At 46.0% G+C, this 19,356-nt stretch overlaps 1 protein-coding gene across 3 annotated transcripts in view; it reads right to left on the reverse strand.

The window, feature by feature from the left end:
* CACNA1D (calcium voltage-gated channel subunit alpha1 D) overlaps positions 1-19,356 on the reverse strand; it is a 296,621-nt gene that overhangs the window by 144,236 nt on the left and 133,029 nt on the right. For all 3 annotated transcript variants that reach the window (XM_040628679.1, XM_040628681.1, XM_040628680.1), the window contains exons 4-5: positions 10,433-10,572; positions 1,110-1,252 (exon numbers count right to left, since the gene is read on the reverse strand). In XM_040628679.1, the coding sequence (XP_040484613.1) occupies positions 1,110-1,252; positions 10,433-10,572 (283 nt within the window). The remainder of the gene's footprint in view (positions 1-1,109; positions 1,253-10,432; positions 10,573-19,356) is intronic.

A 19,356-nucleotide genomic window follows, 5' to 3' on the forward strand; every position in this document is an offset into this window, starting at 1 on the left:
AAATCTTTTTTTTTTTTTTCCAGAGAATTTTTGGTGTGTCCCAAGTGCCAACAGGTTTAATAAAATTTCATGAAGAACTTCTGGAGAGGCAAAAACATGACCTGTGCTCTTTTGATGGCTTTATGAGTCGTGAAAAACAGGCACGTCCTATCATCCCATCTCCCTCCTCCAGCTAGAGCAGGCAGCTGCCGCCGTACCCTGGAGAGGTGCTAGGACTACCGTCAAGTCCCCACCAGGGGTGTCCCATCAGGGAGAGAGCTCAGTGAAGCACACTCCATGCTCCTTAGAAGAGCAGAAGCAGCCCAGAGCTGCTGGCCAGAGCACAGCCAGAGCATCTGTCCCAGCTCAGGTGGCACTCCACCTGGCCCAGACGTCTGGAGCAAAAAGCAAACTAGGGCCTGGCACGGAGAGGTATCACAGCCTAGTGGAGGAAAAGAGCATCTCTCGCCATGGAGGGCCACCTCTGTGCTCTAGACCTTGTGCTGCGAGGGCTCTCCCCGCATCATCTCGTTCGGTCCTCCAAACCACCAGCAAGCAGGTCCTACCCTACCCTCCATACAGGGAGGACCCGGAAGCATCCATCTCTTCCCCCGGAGCCGGATATGCACAACTCCTGATAGTGGAGAGCTGAGCAGACTTTTCAGGAGTTCAGCCCCGTTGCTGCTCACTTGAAGAAAGCCAGTCGGCGGGGAGCCCTCCAACACCCTCCTCGTTTGCATAAGCCACCACTTTCAGAGGGGCAGGCCTGGGAGCGGGAGGAGGTGGTGGCAGCGAGGTGTCCAAGAAGGAAAACCAGCCCGGAATCAGGAGGCCTGACCTCAAGGCCTCGTGTCACCACTCACTCGGTGTCTCTGTAAGACAAGGTTCTCCTACAAAATCAGGAAGACAACAATCACTACCGGCCCTTCCTCGGGGCCGTCACGGGGGTCCAAAGTGACCACGCAAGCAAAAGCGTGTTGTGAACCGTGAAGGCCTCCGTGGTCGTCTGCGGAGCCCCTGGCTGGCACACCGCACTCACCCGGCAGCGCTCGGCTCCAGAATCCTGAGCCCCACCCAGAAGGAAAACCAAGTCAACAAACTCCTGGCTTTAGGAAACAAGACGTGCTTACTGGGCACTCCTGACACTAGTCGAAGTGGTCGTAACACCCGAAAGGCGCGGAGGGCTTTGACATCGAAGCCTCCTGACTTGCCACTGGAGTGGTTACCGCCTTCTGTTTCTTTGGTTAATTGTTCCAGAATTACACTAAACAATCTGAAAAAAAGAAGGAAGAAATGTTAGAGTCCGTCACCCAGGGAAGCAACATGGGAGGAGAATAGTAGTTATTTCTGCACAAGGGCTAATTCTGTGGGGCGGCTGCCTTCATGAAGGGGAAGCAGGGCAAGGGCAAGAATCAGGCTGTGCAGCCCAAAAGCCACCCCTACCTGTGACATGAGTGGGGACAAGGACTGAGCTCGGCTGTTTTCCTGCCAACAGAGCATCCCTGAGCAAGTCCGGTCCCATGGAAGAGGGGACTCACCAGGGATCCAAGGACGACAGGTGGACTGACCAGAACGGAAGTCGTGAGGACAACCAACATGGCAGCTACCTTCCATGCACATTCACTATGTGCCAAACACTTTACATACATTATCTCAGTCCTCACAAAGTGTTACGCAGTAGGGATTCTTATCATCTTACGCGTGAGGAAACACACTTGATGAGAGCAAGTAACTTGCCCAAGGTCACACTATTAGCGTAGAACTAACATATGAATCCAGGTATGTTGGCCCCCCTCCCAGGATCCAGGTCCCATGAGGGCAGGGACTTTAAGTCTGTGTTGTTCATTTGTTCCTTTAGTCTGTTCAAGCCTAGTGCCTGGAACAGTTCTCAACACAGAAGGTGCTCAAGGAATATCTGAGGAGTAAATCAATGGGCGAATGAATATTGATCTCAAAGTCCCAAATCTTAATCAACATGTTACACCATTTCTGGTACAGCCCCTGACACAAACACATACACATACACCCCTCCACCCGCATAGGGATGTTCAAGGAATGATGTAAATCACAGATGCTGAGGAGTTGTGCAAAGGCCAAAAGCAGTAACCCAAGGTAAGGGATTCATATCGTCATTTTCTCTTTTGAAATGTGCATAATATTGTATCTGGCAGCCATGACACATTTTTTCCTACTCTCCAAAGGTTTTTCGGATAAAGCTATTTTCAGACAATCTGCTCACTTGACAGTTACTTTTGCTCTTTCAAATAAACATTTATTCTTTGGAATTATTGCTTGTTTTTCAGCATAAATATAAATTTGCCCATTTCAAATAGAATCAACTCCGGCCAATCAGATTGTGGGGATGACTGGCCCAGCAACAAAGGAAAGGTTTCCAAAGTTTAATTAGGAGCTGAAGCAGAAACTCTGCCCCCACTGGCATGCCTCTGGACTGCCAAGACACGAAGTCCATAAAACACAGGGTGGTCTGATTACAGTCCTGATCAGGCATAGTCCTGTCGTTCCGGGGCACTTCAAGACCAACCATTTGTTTTAACAACACTACAGCAATTAGCAGTCAACCTGGGCGGGGGGCAGAGGGGGGTGGCGCCAGGGGGGAGTAAACCAAGCCTCTACCTTTTCAAACCTTCAGATGGTGGGCTCTCTCTAGTTATGGCTGGGGAAATAGATCATAGTTATGATCGGTTTCTCTCATTAGAATAGTTATTTTTTTTTAATTACTCTAAACCCCTGCAGCAAGGCTCAAGTTAAAAGTCTCTCCTCCAAAACAAGTTCATAGCTTCACAAGAACAAAGAACAAGGAAGAAAGAAAACCTCAAACTCTTCTGAAACTGTGGCAGCCACAGGAATTTGCATCCCAAGGGGTTAGGAAAATAATTTATGCAGGTGGTGACTGAAGATCACTTTCAAGTGTCTATGTTTTACAGTGCGTACTCCATGGTCCTTTCACCCCTTGTTCTTCAGCAGTGCCCTTGAAAACAGGTGAATGTTGTCTCTCTCCCATTACAGAGGAACCTGAGCCAGAGAGGGAAGCTGGCTGCCTTCTCCAGATAGCCAGGGGTGGAAGGAGCTGGGGCTGGCTTCCATTCCTAAGAGTTAGGAAGCTTTAGGAAGTTCCTCTCCTCCTCTGGGCCTCAGATTCCCCCTCTGTAAAAGGAGAAAACTGGATTAAATGATCCAGAGCCCTGCCCTTCCCAGTCTAATATTCTGTGATTCTACTCCCTTCACCACTCACAACACCCTCCCTGCCCCTGACAAAAAAAAAAAAAAAAAAAAAAGTACCACACGCCTGGAGAGTTCAGGACAGAAAGTATTTGATCCAGAATATTATAAAATTTACCCCAATGCAGGAGAAAAAGGCAAGGAGCTACCTAAACTGACTCAAGTTAGAAGCACCAGCATGAGTGCCCCGTGCTCTTCTTCACAAAAGCTGAAGTGATGAGGCTGAAATATATGTTGACTGAAGCATTCGGGGGATGGAATAAACTTTTCTGTACAGGGAACACTATCAGCTCTGGTAGACACATTGAGTCCTCTTGTGGTCACACTATTACGGTTAATATTTTAGAAGTATCAATTACTTCCCTCATGTCTCTGTTATTGGGAATCTTGACAAAAGCAATAGGTCACAGTTGGCTTGGAATGGAAAATCCATTGGATTGAGATACAGCCTGCAGTTGGAAACTTTAGTGAGTAGAAATTTGATTCACATGAAGACCTAATAACTTTTCTTTTCTTAACTTTTCTTCTGCTCTTTGACTGTAATTCAATGCATATTTTGGATAAAAAAAAATCTGATATTCTCAAGTTCTTCACATTTCATGAGAAAGACCAATGAGTCCATTCCTATTTAAGTTTCCCAGATGATTTTTTTTACTTAAGTCAACTTTGTTGCAGCTCAACTTATAAATGATAAAATACATCTACTTAAAGTATACAACGAGAGGAGTCTTAACAAATGTAGAAGTCCAAGTGCAAACACCACAGCCAAGATCTAGAACATTTCCCCCATCCCCAACAGTTCTTTAACGGCTCTGTGCAATTATCTCCCTCTCAGCTCAGCCTTTGCTATCCACTGATTGGCTGTCTATCACTTTGGGTTGTTTTTTCCCTTTTCTAGAATCTTTTACAAATGAAATCATGCAATATATGTTCTCTTGACTTCTTTTGCTCACCATGTTTTTGAGACTTATCCAAGTTACTACATTTATCCACAGTTCATTTCTTTTTATTGTTGGGATATTCCATTGTATGACTATACCACAATGAATCCATCCATTCACCTATTAGGAGATATCTGGGTTGTTTCCAGTTTTTCATCCATTATGAATAAAGTCTCTGTGAGCATGTGTTTTCATTTATCTTGGGTAAGTACCTAAGAGTAGAGCTGGTTAATATGGTCATGTGGTTAGTGTATGATTAACATTGTTAAAGGCTGGCAAACTTTTCCAAAGTGACTGCACCATTTTCCATTTCTACAAGCAGTGTATGAGAGTTCCAGTTGCTCTGTATCTTGGCTAAGATTTGTCATTGTCAGTCTTTTTCTATTTAGTAAAGCTAGTGGGTATGTATTGTGTCATTGTGGTTTTAATTTGCAGTTCTCTAATTACTAATGATGTTGAACATCTTTTCAGGTGCCTGTTAACCATTTACATACTTTCTTTTGTGAAGATCTGTTCGAATCTTCTGCCCATTTATATATTGGGTTGTCTTCTTACTAATACATTATAAGAATTCTTTATATATTCTGAATGCAAGTCCTTTGTCATGTAACTGTATTGTGAATATTTTTTCCTAACCTATGCTTTAATTTTTAATTTTCTTCACACTATCTTTTGAAGAAAAATCTTAAATTTTGGTAAGCTCCAAAATTTTAATTATTTCTCTTATAGCTGGTACTTTTGGGTCCTAAAAAATCTGTTTGCCTCAAGGTCATAAAAATCTTCCTCTGGACATTATATAGTTTTAGCTTTCACACATAGCTCTATGATCCATTTTAAGGTAATATTTATGTATGTTACGAAGTAAGAATAAAGATTCTTCTTTTCATATGGGTAAATCGTTGTTACAGTACCACTGACTACAATTTAATACAATTTATAATTCAAGCCACTGAATTATCAAGGCACCTTTGTCTAAAATCAATTGATCACATACAGATAGGTCTATTTCTAGAATCCTTAATTCTGTTCCGTTGACCTTCATGTCTACTTCTTCTGCCGACATCATACAGTAGTCCTGACTACCATAGCTTTATCGTAAGCCTTAAGATCAGGTTCCAGCTTTGTTCTTAAATATTTCTTTGGCTAGCTGAGAGCCTAATTTTCATATAAGTTTTAGAATAAATTGTCAATCTCTACAAGAATCTTGCTGGGATTTAGATTAGGATTCAATCTACAGCTCAGTTTGAGAAGAACTGATATCCTAACAATAACTGAGCTGTCCAATCCATGAACATGGTACATCATTCCATTTATTTAGGTATTCTTTAATTGCTCTCAGCAAAGTTCAGTCATTTGTAGTATGCCATTTATCCCTAAATATTTCATGCTTTTTGATGCTGTAGTAAATAATGTCTTTAAATTTTCATTTTCCAATTGTTCATGACTAGCATACAGAAATTCACATTTTAATACTGACCTTCTTTCCAGAAACATTGCTAAATTCATTCAGAATACATAATTTTGTATGATTTTAATACTGTTAAATTCACCGAAACTTATTTTATGGCCCACGATATTTCTTGGTCAATGTTCCATGTGCATGTGAAAAGAATGTGCTTTCTGGTCTTGAGTGTTATAAAAATGCCAATTAAGTCAAGTTAGGTGGTATTGTTCAAATCTCCCTATATATTTAGTGATTTTCTAACTAGATGTTCTATCACCACTCAGGAGAGAAGTATTAAAATGTACAAGCACAATAATAGATTTGTCCATTCCTCCTTTCAATTCTTTCTGGTTTTATTTGGTGTATTTTGAAGCTCTGTTATTAGGCACATATATGATTATTACATCTTTTTGATGAAAGAATTCTTTCATCCCTATAAAATGTCTCTATCCTTGATAATATTCCTTGTTCTGAAGTCTACTTTTTTGGACTAATATTGCCACTCTACCTTTCTTTTGATTAGTTTTCACGTGGTATGTATTTTTCTGGCTTTTTACTTTCAAATTCTTTGTGTCTTTATAAGTTACGTTTCTTGTAGATACTATAGAGGTGGGTCTGGGTTTTTTTATGTATAAAAGCTGATAAACTTCGGATTCTAATAAAGATTTAGCTGGGCTTAAATCTGCTGTCTTGCTATTTGTTTTCTGTTTGCCCTGTCCATTGTTCCTTTTTTCTTCATCCCTTTTTTGAATTAATTGAGCTTTTAAAAATTCTATTTAATCTCCAACACAGGCTTATTTTTTTTTTTTTTAAAGATTTTATTTATTTGACAGAGAGACAGCCAGCGAGAGAGGGAACACAAGCAGGGGGAGTGGGAGAGGAAGAAGCAGGCCCATAGCAGAGGAGCCTGATGTGGGGCTCGATCCCACAACACCGGGATCACGCCCTGAGCCGAAGGCAGACGCTTAACCGCTGTGCCACCCAGGCGCCCCTCCAACACAGGCTTATTAACTATACCTCTTTATTTTTCTAGTGGCTCCTCTAGGGCAAATGTCAGCAAAAATCTTCTGTGGAGTGTCAGATAGTAACTATTTTAGGACTTGCAGGCCACAGGGTCGCTGTCACAACTATTCAACTTTGCCATCCTAACACCAAATAGCCACAAACATGAGTGAGTGTGACTGTCTTCTGATAAAACAATCTTCCAAAGCAGACAGGAAAATACTTCGTCAATGTGAAAAATTTAAAAAGGCAATAAACCATACCTGGCCTATGGGCTGAACTTTGCAGGCCTGTGCTCCAGGGCTTACAACATACATCTCTAACTTATTATAGTCTACTTTCAAATAATATTTTATCACATTTACCACCAATTGTACATGCTCTTTTCAGTAGTATATAGCTATTTCCTTCTTCCTGTCCTTTGTGCGATTATTGTCACATATTTTACTTTCATAGAAGCTACAAACTCCACAATACATTGTTACTACTTGTGGTTTAAATAATCAGTTAAAGAGATTTTAAAGTGAGGAAAAAATGTTTTTTTTACCCTTGCATTTACCCTTTCTGGAATTCTTCGTTTCTTTTTTATTTCATTTTCCTTCAGTGTGAAGAAAGTCCTTTAACATTTGTTGAGGTACAGGTTTACAGGTGGTGAATTCTCAGCTTTGATTTGTCTGAAAAAGTCTGTTTTTACCTCAATTGTGAAAGCCATCTTCCCTGAATAAGAATTCTGGGTTGACATTTTCCCCTCCACTTTAAAGATACCTCTCTACTGTCTTCTGGCTTCTATAGTGCTGACGAGAAGTCTAGGGATGTCTTTTTCTTTGATTACTTTTTTCAGATTTTCTCTTTATCCTTGGTTTTGAGCAATTTCATTATGATTATGGTGTACTTAGATGGAGTTTTCTTCATGTTTACTTGGCTTGAGCTTTGTTGAGCTTCTTAAATTTGTGCGCTTACATTTCTCATCACATTTAGAAAATCTGGAGTCATTTCTTCAAACATTGTTTCTGGCTCCCCTCTATCTCCTCTCTTCTGGGACCCCAAATATATGTATGTTAGACCACTTGATATTACCCTGCAGGTCACCGAGGTGGTGTTCAATTTTCCCCATCATTATTCTTTGTGTTATTGCTAGGTCTTCAAGTTCCTTGATTTTTTTTTTTCCTGTTGTGTCTAATTTGCTATTAAGCCAATCCAGGAAAATTTTTCAACTCTCAAAGTCCCATGTGGCTCTTTCTTATATTGTCCCATCTTTTCTTTTGCGGGCATGTGTTCCTTTATGTCCATAAACATATTCATAACAGCTATTTTTAAAGTCTTGTAAAGCAATTATCTACTAATTCCATTATCTCTGTCATTTCTAGGTCTGTCTCTATGGATGGAATTTCCTCCATGTTATGGGTCATATGTCTTAATTAAAGGCTGTAGGATTTAACTGGATGCTGCACACTTGTTAAGTGTCTGGATTTTGTTGTCTTCCTTTAAAGAGTGTTGAGTTTTGTTTTGGCAGGCAGTTTGTTTTGCACATCAGTTTGCTCCTTTTCAGGCTTCTTTTCAAACATTATTAGCAAGGAAATTCAGGTGATCCCTACTCTCTAGCAGGGGTTGGCAAAACTGTTCCATAAGGGGCCAGATAGTAAATAGTTTAGGCTTTGTGGACCTAAACTACTCAACTCAACTATATAAACAAATGCATGTGACAATGTTACAATAAAACTTTATTTATAAAAATTTGTGGCAGGCTGAATCTGGACCATTGGCCATAGTTTGCCAACCCCTACCCTAGAGTTAGTTTAGCCCTACTACTAATCCCCCTTCTGGGGTCTCTACTGACAGTCCAGGGTGTTTACTGAGGCCTTTTCATTCTGGTTGGTCATAACTTGAACATCTCTCGGACCTATGTGAATCGTAGTTATTATTCAGCTAACAGTCTCCGGCTTCTCTTTCTTTTTCCCTAGTAGTATTATTTGACTGGCCTCATGGATTCTCACCCCCTGTAAGTATAGATTATTCTTCAGGCAAAGCTCAAGAGGACCCCAAGGCATATTTATGGGGCTCTTGCTCTGGAAAGCCCCCTTCCCTCCCATCCCATGCTTGTCAAATTTCAGCCCCATTGGCCTTCCTGGACTCTTGTCTCTGTCTTCTCAATGCAATGAGACCACCACCCTCTCTTTGGTTCCCTGTCTTTGTGCTCTACTGTAGTCTGAAAAATGTCTCAAGGTAGAAAGCTGAGGTGATTGTAGGGTAAGGACAAAATAAATGGAGCTAAGCATCTCCATCCTATAGCTGAACATAAAGTCCAGGCTCAGGAGAGGCACAGCAAAAGTAATCCAGAACAGAGACCTGCAAGTCTCCTGGTTGCCACTCCTTATTAGATTTCAGCAAATACAGGAAAGCATGGTACATACCTGCTACCGGTTCACTTTAGCCACGCTTCCTTTGCAGTAATACCTTACCTGCCATGTCCTATGGTGGTTTTTGCAAAAGCTGACTTTTTCCCCTTACATCTAATTATCCCACTGGGCCACCATTTTGGATCCCATTTGAATTTCCTAGGCTTTAAGGAGCAGACTTAAAATTTATCCCACTCTCTTAACATCCAGCTATACTGGTCTCCCACGAAAAGCCAAAGGATTCACGATTTTTTAAAAAAGTAGCCTATAAGAAAAATTACATCGCTCAACTTCAGAAGGCAATTGACCAACGTTATGGAGATGAACACAGAGAGATCATTTAACAATCTCTCTCTGTAGGACCACATATAATTTTAGGAGCAACCCACCTTATAGCTGGGTAACGAAGACTCACCAAAGGGATAGATATTCTTTCCCTATATGGGTATTTGGTCCAAAGGCCCAGCACTCCTCTGATGCGGATTCATTTTCTTCTCTCACTGGCAAAATTTCCAGGTGTGGCAGGGCCAGAGCCACACAACACAGGCCACTGTTTTTTAATACTCTTCTTTAACTAAACTGTTGGTGTCTCCTTCCTGTGACAGGATTTCTGGAGAATGCCTCCTTCTCTGCATTTTCTGGCTTATTTCATTTCATGCCAGATACCTGACATTATTCAGACCCTTGTTTTGTTATTTATTTATTTATTTAATTTATTTATTTATTTATTTTTAAAGATTTTATTTATTTATTCGACAGAGATAGAGACAGCCAGCGAGAGAGGGAACACAAGCAGGGGGAGTGGGAGAGGAAGAAGCAGGCTCCCAGCAGAAGAGCCTGATGTGGGGCTCGATCCCAGAACGCCGGGATCACGCCCTGAGCCGAAGGCAGACGCTTAACCGCTGTGCCACCCAGGCGCCCCTTGTTTTGTTATTTAAAATGGGGTGGTAGCATGCCAAAGTTTTTCCCACAAGTCAGCAGAAAAAAATTAATAGCTTTGCTCAGGGATGTTAAATAGCAGAGTACCTTACTTCTCTGAAGGATTTATTACTGTAATACTGGTTTGGGGTTTTTTTGTTTTTAACTTAGCGGGGTGCTAAGTATAAGAGTTCTACTCATTTGACTCTAACCATCAGCAGGGCTGGCCTATCTGTGAAGACCCAAGGCCTCATAAAATGACCCCTCTTACATCAAGAGCTTCAACCTCCTTCTATACCCATTACTGGAAGGGAAGTAAGAACAACAAGGGGATTTGAACCAGTCTCTGCCCGATACTGATAGCAGTATCGCCCATCTTCAAAACCATCTGGCAGGTTCTAGCTGCAAGCCCTAGCAGAGAAGAGCAACCATATTCCCTCAAAAAACTGTGGCTTTCCATTACTCCTTGCCCCCCAACTTCCAAATATTTCCCCAAAATAAAAGGGACTTACCCTACTATTACTATAACAAAATCCAGTAAATTCCATCCATTCCTAACATAAGCATTAGGATGTAGCAATAATCCATACGCTATAATCTTCAAAAATGTCTCGACTGTAAAAATAATCAGGAAGGCATATTCTACTTTTTCCTGTGAAGAGAAACAGAAAGGGGGGGATGGGGGAGAAGAAGAAAAAGAAATAGGAATTAGAATCAATATCTCTGAGATACAAGCGTTTTTCTCCAAGCAAAGTTTTATTATGAGAAATGGCACCATTAGCACAGCACCTGTGCCAGGAAGGCGTTTTAATTCCAACACTGAATTTCTCATAAGCAACTAAGTGTAAAACACTTTTCATTCCAGGCTGCATGACTGCATTTTGCCACCTGCCCTGATGCGTGTGCAATGAGTCTGCCTGGGACATAAGGGGCATGTTTGTTATTTGCACACATTTGCAAAACGCAGCGTGTTTTCCTCCTGAGATTGCCAAACCAGGCCCAGAAAAGCACAAGGGGGCAAACAAGATTCCAAGGGCGGCTTTGAGTAGAATGTCCTTTGGAAGAAAGGAAGATGTGGCTTCTTTGACCCTCTCTCTCTTGCGTTTACGCCCGATTTTGAAGTCAGGGTCCTCTTTGTCACAGAGCAGCAAGGTGACCTCGGCAAGTCCCGCCTCTCCTGTGGACCTCAGTCTCCTCGCCGGCACAGAAGGGGAGCAAATTCAGGATGGCAAACCCCCTGTCTGCGTACTGGCATGAGGTCTCTCCCAGCTGACAGTGCTGAGGGGTCATCATACAGTCCCGGGGAGCCGGGGCTCAGCCTCTGCATCCTTCCCCCCTACAGGCCCTGGCAGCCGTGCCCACCTGGCTGCCCAGGCCTCGGAGACTCAGCCCTCAGGCTAGCTGACTTAGAACCCTTCCCTTCCAACTCAGGTGACTTCATGAGTCCAGAGAATACATTCCTCAACAGGTCTAAAAATGTTGACTCCTTTCCTCTTTTGTGAAGGTTTTCCTTATGCAGCTTCAGCTTTAATAGAAATACCGACCCGCTGGGATGTGTGCAATTAATTTTATAAGAGGCGCTCCCTGGCAAGAGGCTACTTAATAACTCCATGAAAAACTATCAGCAATTAAAACTCTTCCACATGGGCCATAAAGCCCTCCACAAATATTAATTCTACCCCGTGGGACCCGAGGAAAGTTACCAATACCTTAGGAAAATGGAAGTCACGGAATTCACTTACGAAGATGCCTGGTGCAAGAAGTCACATGAATTTGGCTCAGGAAACACTGAGTGAACACCTCTCCTATATGCCGGACCCCACGCCAGGAGCCAGGATGAGAAAAACAGCTCCACTGCCGTCCCTAATCTCGAAAAGTTTAGTCTGGTAGGGAAGGGAAGGTTTAGTCTGTTCCAAACATGAATGCTGCGAATGCCCCCAGAGAGGTAGTGGAAACAGTGATTCTGCACCCTGAGCTCTCCCAGAAGGCCGAAGGACTGGTCCACTCCTTCCCCACCAGGACTTTGCTTTGCTATGTGACCACTGCGAGATGGCCTCAGCCACCCTCCTACCAGAGTGCTACTCCTCTCTCACCCGGCCTGACCTTCCCCAGTTCTCTCTCCCAGATCCTCTTTTTTTTTTTTTTTTTTTTAAGATTTTATTTATTTGAGAGCGCGTGCGAGAGGGAACACAAGCAGAGGGAGCAGCAGCCTCTCCACTGAGCAGGGAGCCTGATGCAGGACTTGATCCCAGGACCCCGGGATCATGACCTGAGCCAAAGGCAGATGCTTATCCTACTGAGCCACCCAGAAGTCCCTCACATCTCCCCCCTGGCTACCACCAGGGCAGCCATCCAACCACCGCTGGACCCCAGCCTTCACCCCCATTCCCGACTTCGCGCTGGTCTTGCTGAAAAACTAGTTCATCATTCTTTCCTCCCAGGTCCCTGACATCCCTAACCTGTCCTTGAGAGCTCCCTCTGATCCCTGAACACCATCCGAGGTCTAAAGAATTCTTCTGTGCTGTGAGTTAGGCCAGAGTCAGTGTGTTTTCAACCATATGGAGTCTCACTCATCTCCAACCTGCACCCCCACGCTTCCCCCTGACCTCCCAACTGGCCCTGCCCTCATTCTGGCTCCTCCCATGGACTGCACACCCTTCACCGGGCTGCCAAGACCCTCCCTGAACACGACCCCTTCTCCTTCCCCACAGCCGTGCCCTCGGGGTATGCACGAGCCTGCAGACCTCCGGGGACTCCCTGGTTTACTCTCCACCATTCCCTGAGAGCTAGGACTGGACGGACTTTGCCACTGGCTAGGGAGGAAGGATCCCGGAAGGCTTCAGTGAGGTGGTAACGCTAACTTTGAGGGCTAAAAGGAGAGAGCAACTCTGTTACTTGAACCAGAAGCAAACCCCCTGAAAATACCAACCCACTATACTCAAATTAGACCCTGACCACCAAATGTAGGTTGTCAATACGTTTCTAAGACTTGGAGTTCTAGGGGAACAAGATACGCTAAAAACAGCATGCTGATTTTACAATTCCTTTTCCCTTTTTATCCCTTCTGCTTTATTTACTAGGCCAGACAGAGAAAAAAAGCTTTTGCTGCCATCAATATTCATAGCAGTTACATCCCTACGTCAACACAGTGCTATACTTTGGAGCAGAAAAACAAGGCAGGGAACAGAGAGTACATCTAGCAAACACGGCTTGTTTTTCCTCTTCGGCTTTTATTTGTAAGTAATATTGCCACAATAATACAAGGGCCATTAGTGTAACTGAGTTGTTTAGGGTTTTTTTATATCCCCTTCTCTTGTCTTCCTCTCTCTCCTTTTAAAGAACTGGGTTTCTCTTTCCAAAAATCCTTCGTGCATTACTTGATGGAATTGATTGTAGGAAATAGAACCTTGTTTTAATGTGTTTTTATTTTATTTATTTATTTATTTATTTATTTATTTATTTATTTATTTTATTTATTACGGAGACTCTACCATGATGCCAACTGAACCATCACAGCCTGGAGAGCATTCTAGATCAGTTGGCCTAGAAGCCAGTGTGGTGCTTATCCCCGATCCTGCCATTCAAAAGGACTCCTATAATTCAAATATACCCCCACAGCAAGCAAATGTAATATTTTTAAAAAGTTTGCAAAACAACCATCATGGGCAGGGGAGGTAATTATCTCCTTCACAAAAGAATGGTTCATTTGAGAAAAGAATGTTGAGTTAGTAATTTGCAAGGCAAGTCACCAGGAAGGTCAGGTTCCTAACTGGGCAAGGTGGGACCGCACACCGAGCGGAGGAGGCCCAGCGAGATGTCGCATAGAGAAGACACCGAGTCTGTGGCCCAGATGGAGGAGAGCACAGAGGAAGGGCATGGCTGAGGAAGAGGCAGGCAGGAAGCCTCCAGAACTGGACACACTGGAAGGTGTTCTCGGGGGCAGGACTGCTTCGTAAAAGCGCACAGCCCCAGGCGGAACAGAGATGAAATCACCCCTGCATCCCGGTCTCCCTGCATTTGCCGGTCAGGGCCACAGCTCTGTGCACTCACCGAGCCAGCAGCAGGCATTCTTCTTGCTGGAAGTGGATCCTGGGTGAGCAGGACCAGGTTTTTAAAACAAACAAACAAACACCAATTCCTCTTAGCCAGACACCACCCTATGTAGGGATGAGAGCCACCCATGAGACCTCCAGCCACCTCAAGGCACCAGAAATAAAAGCTCAAAATCTAATTCAGAAACCTGATACATCTTTAAACAGTGAAGAGTCACCATGGAGAAGAGTCTCTGTACCAGTCAACCTTACAGAGAACCTTGAGAAACTGAAACTGTCAACTGGTGATGGGTGGGAGGTGCCAGGATCCCCTCGATGACACCTGCTTCTCTTCTTTCCGGTCCTCGGGGGATCTTTCACTACTGTACTATGAATATCCAGCCAGCCAGGCAGCCAGCCACCCATACCTGGGTCCTCCTCAGAAAGCCTGCTCTGTATCTTCACAGAGCTCCCCACCTGCCGTCAGAAGATAACAAGGACTTGATGAGACGGGCAGGTAAGGTTCAACTCTTTGCTTTGGTCATCCACCCACATGGCTCCAGATCTTTGGGAAGCCTCTCCTGGCTGACACCCTGGTAGCACTGCTCGTCCTGCACACACCGCTCTTCCTTACCCTACGGTCCCGGGCTCCCTATTGGTGGGGATCATCCCTTACTGTCTTTGTAATGCCAGCACCCAGCCCCCACATGGGGCATACATAAGGTACTCAACAGGAAGTAGAGAAGAAAGAGGCAAGGAATATAACAAACAAAGCTAGACTTAAAGGGGACTAGAAAAACATGAGGTTTTGTGATCCTAACATACATATCAAAAAGCAAAACAACAAGGATATGCACCTAAGTTGCCATTAACCCTTTCCAGAACGAGCTTGGAAGAAATGGTCACACTGCTGAATCGACGATTGATCTCAACATCTCACCTGGCCCTCGCTTTCTATTCCAACCCGAGCCCACAGGGAACGTCCTCCTCCCCCCTCCCTCGCTTTCTCTTCCAGCTTCCTCACTTCTCTTCCACGAGGGCCCCCCCCCGCTTCCATAACTAGGGTGCCCACCTTCACGTGTGTAAACGCCCCTCTCCAGGTTGAGTACACGGGGGACACAGGGCTGGACGAAGCCCAGACTGGGGCAGTGGAAAGAACACAGGGCTTGTGACCACAGCATCTGTTTTCTGCCAGCCCGGGCTCAGCCACTATTTCAGGTCCATGTCCATTTCCTCTTTCTAGAACGGTTTCCGTCCCCCCCCCCCCCCACGTTCTCACCAGGCTAAGCTCTACTTGTCCTTCAAGACTCAGCTTAAATAGCACCTTCTCAGAGAAACCTTTGCTAACCTCCCAGACAAAAGGAGGGCCCGCTGTCAGACGCTGTCAAAGCCCATGATGCTCCTTCATGGTCCTATTCACAACGGAAATTTTAAATTCCTTAAAGTTATCTCTTTGATGTTTGTCTCCTCCAGTAAGTGGATTTTTGTAAGATCAGAGACTATTTCCATTTCATGCATCGCTGTATTCCCAAGGCTTGCCACAGAAATACTCAATATTTATAAATGAATAAATGAGCAAATTGCAAGGTTTTGACCAAACATTATTCACTGTCCCTTCCTGCTAAGAAGTTCCATAATGGGTTTAGCCCACTCAGGCTACCATAACAAAGCACCATTGACCGGGGGCTTAAACAGCAGAGATCCCGCACTGTCCTGGAGGCTGGAAGTCCAAGACCAAGGTGCCAGCTAATTTGGTGTCTGACGAGAGCTCTCTCCCTACCTTGCAGACGGCTGACTTTCCATTGTGTCCTCGTCTGGCCTTTCCTTCGTGGGTGTGTGTGGAAAGAGATCTCTCTCTTCCTCTTCCAACAGGGCACTAATCGCATTCATGGGGACTCCATCTCATGACCTAATCACCCCCCCAAAGGCCCCACCTCCCAATATCATCACACTGGGGATTCGAATTCTAACATATGAATTCTGGGGGAGGGGAGAGAGCAGGGGACGCCAACATTCAGCCCATAGCGAGGGGCCCCTTGACTTTGCTCTGTTCCAAGAAAAACGTCTGAGATGAAATGCCAGGGAAGAGCTATTCTGCTCTGTAACCGTGCCCCTCCTCAAAATGGTGGGACAGGGTCTTCCAGTCAGAGCGAGGAACACATGCAAAGGCTGAACATTCAAGGGGGACGAGCACACGGGGGTGAGGGACAGGCGGGGGCGGGGGACACAGGGCCTCACGTGCCAGACTACAGGGCCGTCTCTCGCCTGGGGAACCAGTACATTGAACCAGATGATCTCCTCCAGCTGTAAAACCACAATTCTCTACCACCTGGGGAGCAAAGTCTGGACCCCAGTTTCACAGTGAGGTTCCACGAGGCCCAGAGACCCCCGGAAGCCAGTCAACCCGGAGCAGGGGCCGTGCCATCCAGGGACTGGGTCACCTGAGGTCACTGCAGCACATTCGGGGCCAGGCTTGCTGTGGCCCCTCCCACGAGCTGCTGTGCACAAGGCAGGAGCCTTGGGGAGCCGTGGGGCTAGGGTGACAGTTTCCGTGAGCGATTCCACGTCTCGTCAAACTGCAGTGGGTGAGCCGTGGGACAGCGGCTGGCAGGCAGGCCTTGGCTCAGGGCTGCTCAGATGTAAACAGAGCTAATGTTCTCCTCTGTGGGTAGTAATGAAGGATGCACTTCCCTGGCCCCCAGTGGGCAGTTGAATGCCCCGTTTCCATGAGGAAACTGGCTAGAATAGTCAGTTTGCCTTCATTTTTCTTCACCTTTGGTTTAAAAGTATAAATTCGAGATGAGGTTTGTGTCTCCTGAGTCCAATTCCAGTCTCTACGGCTGAGTCACCCTGGTTGAGTCATCTACCCCTGGGGCTTCTCTGCTGCCTCGTGGAGAACAGGAGCACTGTCCTTGCTCCACCCACCTGGGTTATGGTGACAATCAGAGCAAGTGAAAAGTGGGGAAAAGTTCTGTAAACTGCCCCACACACCACGATCCAAGGCCCCCCTGAATGAGGACAGACGTGAAGCAGCTCTTCCAGTCCCTGGGAGGTGCAGTCCTGACGGGGGGCTCTGGAACTCTGAAGATCCTAGGACAGTCCAGTGACCCCATGACCAGCCAGAGAGGGAGGACCCCTGCCCAGCGAGGACACATGGAAGAAGCCAGCAGGGTGGCCCGGCTGGCGCCTCCATGGAGATCAGCCTCCAGACCGCTCGTTTGTGGGAGGACAGCAGCGGCACGCCTGGCATGGCAGGGGCTGAGCAGGGCTGTCTCTCTGGATGCGGCTTCCTCGCTCACAGGTAGCTGCTGCTTTGCTGCCACGCTCGGCGAAGCGTGGTTCTTGCCACCCAGAAAACTCCCAGGTGACAACAGCACCCTGTCCTTCCTTTTCTACTGTCCGTCCAGGAGCTACAGGTGTTGGCATGTGGCCCACGTTACTGGTTCAAGGACAGGCAGGTGACCCACACATGCCAACCAGGTCCAGTGAGAGCTGCACCGGTGATTTTCACCAGGCAAGAAATTCTGTCATTGGCTGGACTGAGCTCTGAGAGGCACTAAGCATGGAGTTACTGGGAAGACACAGAATGAAGAACCGACACGAAGAAGAACTATGTCACCGTGTGCAAGGAGAGTCAAACAGAAAGGCAGAGGAACTCAGAGGCAAGCATCTGATTCTGATGCCTTTGTAAGAGCCCCTGAATCAAGCCGAACCTGAAGCCACAATTCTCCCCCCTGCCTTGGGCTGTTCAGTCATAAAAAGCCAATTCATCGAGCAAGTTTGGGTTGGGTTTCTGGTCAATTATAAAAAAAATGTTCGAGCTAACTACACAGTGATCCTACAGGGTCACTCTGCTTCCCTAAAGCATCTAAGAGAAACTTCAGCAGCTCATTTCTCAAGGTATTCAACTCCTTTGGGGATTCCCTCTGACCCACAGGCTTAGGGTGGTTCTCTACATTGAGGACCCACGAGCCCTGCAGGTCGTTGCCTCTGGGAATTCATCTAGGTTTAGCCTTCCAAACAGACTCCTTCAATCCCATCCATTCTCTGTTGCTGTCTCAATTCCAACTGGTTTCCCACACTCCACACATTCCTTCTTGAAAACTCAATGCCTTGGACTTGTCTTGCTTCCCATCCCGCCCATGCCAGGACCCGAACTGTGAGTCCCCCGGTAGCAGGTGCACTCCACAGTTGGCGGTCATGTGCCTCCTCACCCAGGTCCAATGCCAAACTTCTGCCCGCCTCCACCCCATCATGCCTGGCAGTTCAAGCGCACAATTTCGAGTCAATTCAACAATATTCATGGGGTACCTACTCCGTACCAGGCACACTCCTGAGCACTGCAGAGTGAAAGACGACTACGGCAGCATTGGTGCCCTACAGGAGGCATATATGAAAATTTTAAGACACAGCAGATGACAATCCAAGCCAAAGTAGAGAACTGACTGGGGATTTCCTGTGTAGAAACAGAGGGATGGAGCAACTCCTTGTGTCTGGAGCATTCGGGAAAGCTTCCTTAAAAGTACAGGACTATGTCACACATGTGACGGAGTCACAGTTCCTCCATATGGCATCCCCAAGGACCTCTACAATCTGTCTGCGGTCAACCTACCAACAACCAACTGATATCTGTTACCCCACAGGGTAGGGTCCCCACCCTACCTGATCCCCTTCCTCTTCCTCCCCCCTTCTTCCTCCTCTGCTCTAGTCCATCCGTCCCCCATGACACCCTGCACATAGGTCATATTTACTAGAACCTCTGGTCTTCTCCATGACCCAGAGCACTTCTGCTGATCTCAGTCCTGCTCCACCATTGCAGGGAAGGCTAGGGCGCTTCATTTCCTCTTGAGCACCAACTATGTACGAGGCCATGAAAGAGACCAGAGAAGGGCAGGGCACGGCCGTTTTCAGCTCCTGGTCTGATGGGCAAGGAGAACCCACGGACGTGTGGTCTTGGCCTACGTGTAGATCGTCGGTACCTTGAGGGCAAGGACCTCTGCATCTATGTGGGCAGACTCTCCCACCATCCCGAGCAGAGAATGGAGCCTGAGTGACTGTGATGGCGCATCCACCACGAGGAAGGAAAAGCAGAGACGCGCTCCTAAGGCTGCATCGCTAAGCCCCCGGGGGCCGAGACTTTGTCTCGCCATCAGGGAGCACTGACGGCGGCTCTACCGCCCGGGCCAGAATCCCATTCGCCCTCTCCCACTTGGAGATACAGAGGTTCGCTTTCTTTCCAAACCACGTCCAGCCTTTACATCCGTTCTGACAGCTCAGGTCAAGGTGGATGGCAGGAAGAATACGCGTCCTACGTGGGGCTCACCAAAGCCACCCGCTGTCTCTCTGGGATGTGGGGGCCTGGGTCCTGTCACAGCTGCCAAACACCCATCGTTCTAGAAAAGCCA

This window comes from Ursus maritimus, unplaced genomic scaffold (genome assembly GCF_017311325.1).
Source record: "Ursus maritimus isolate PB19 unplaced genomic scaffold, ASM1731132v1 scaffold_14, whole genome shotgun sequence".
NCBI lineage: Eukaryota > Metazoa > Chordata > Mammalia > Carnivora > Ursidae > Ursus > Ursus maritimus.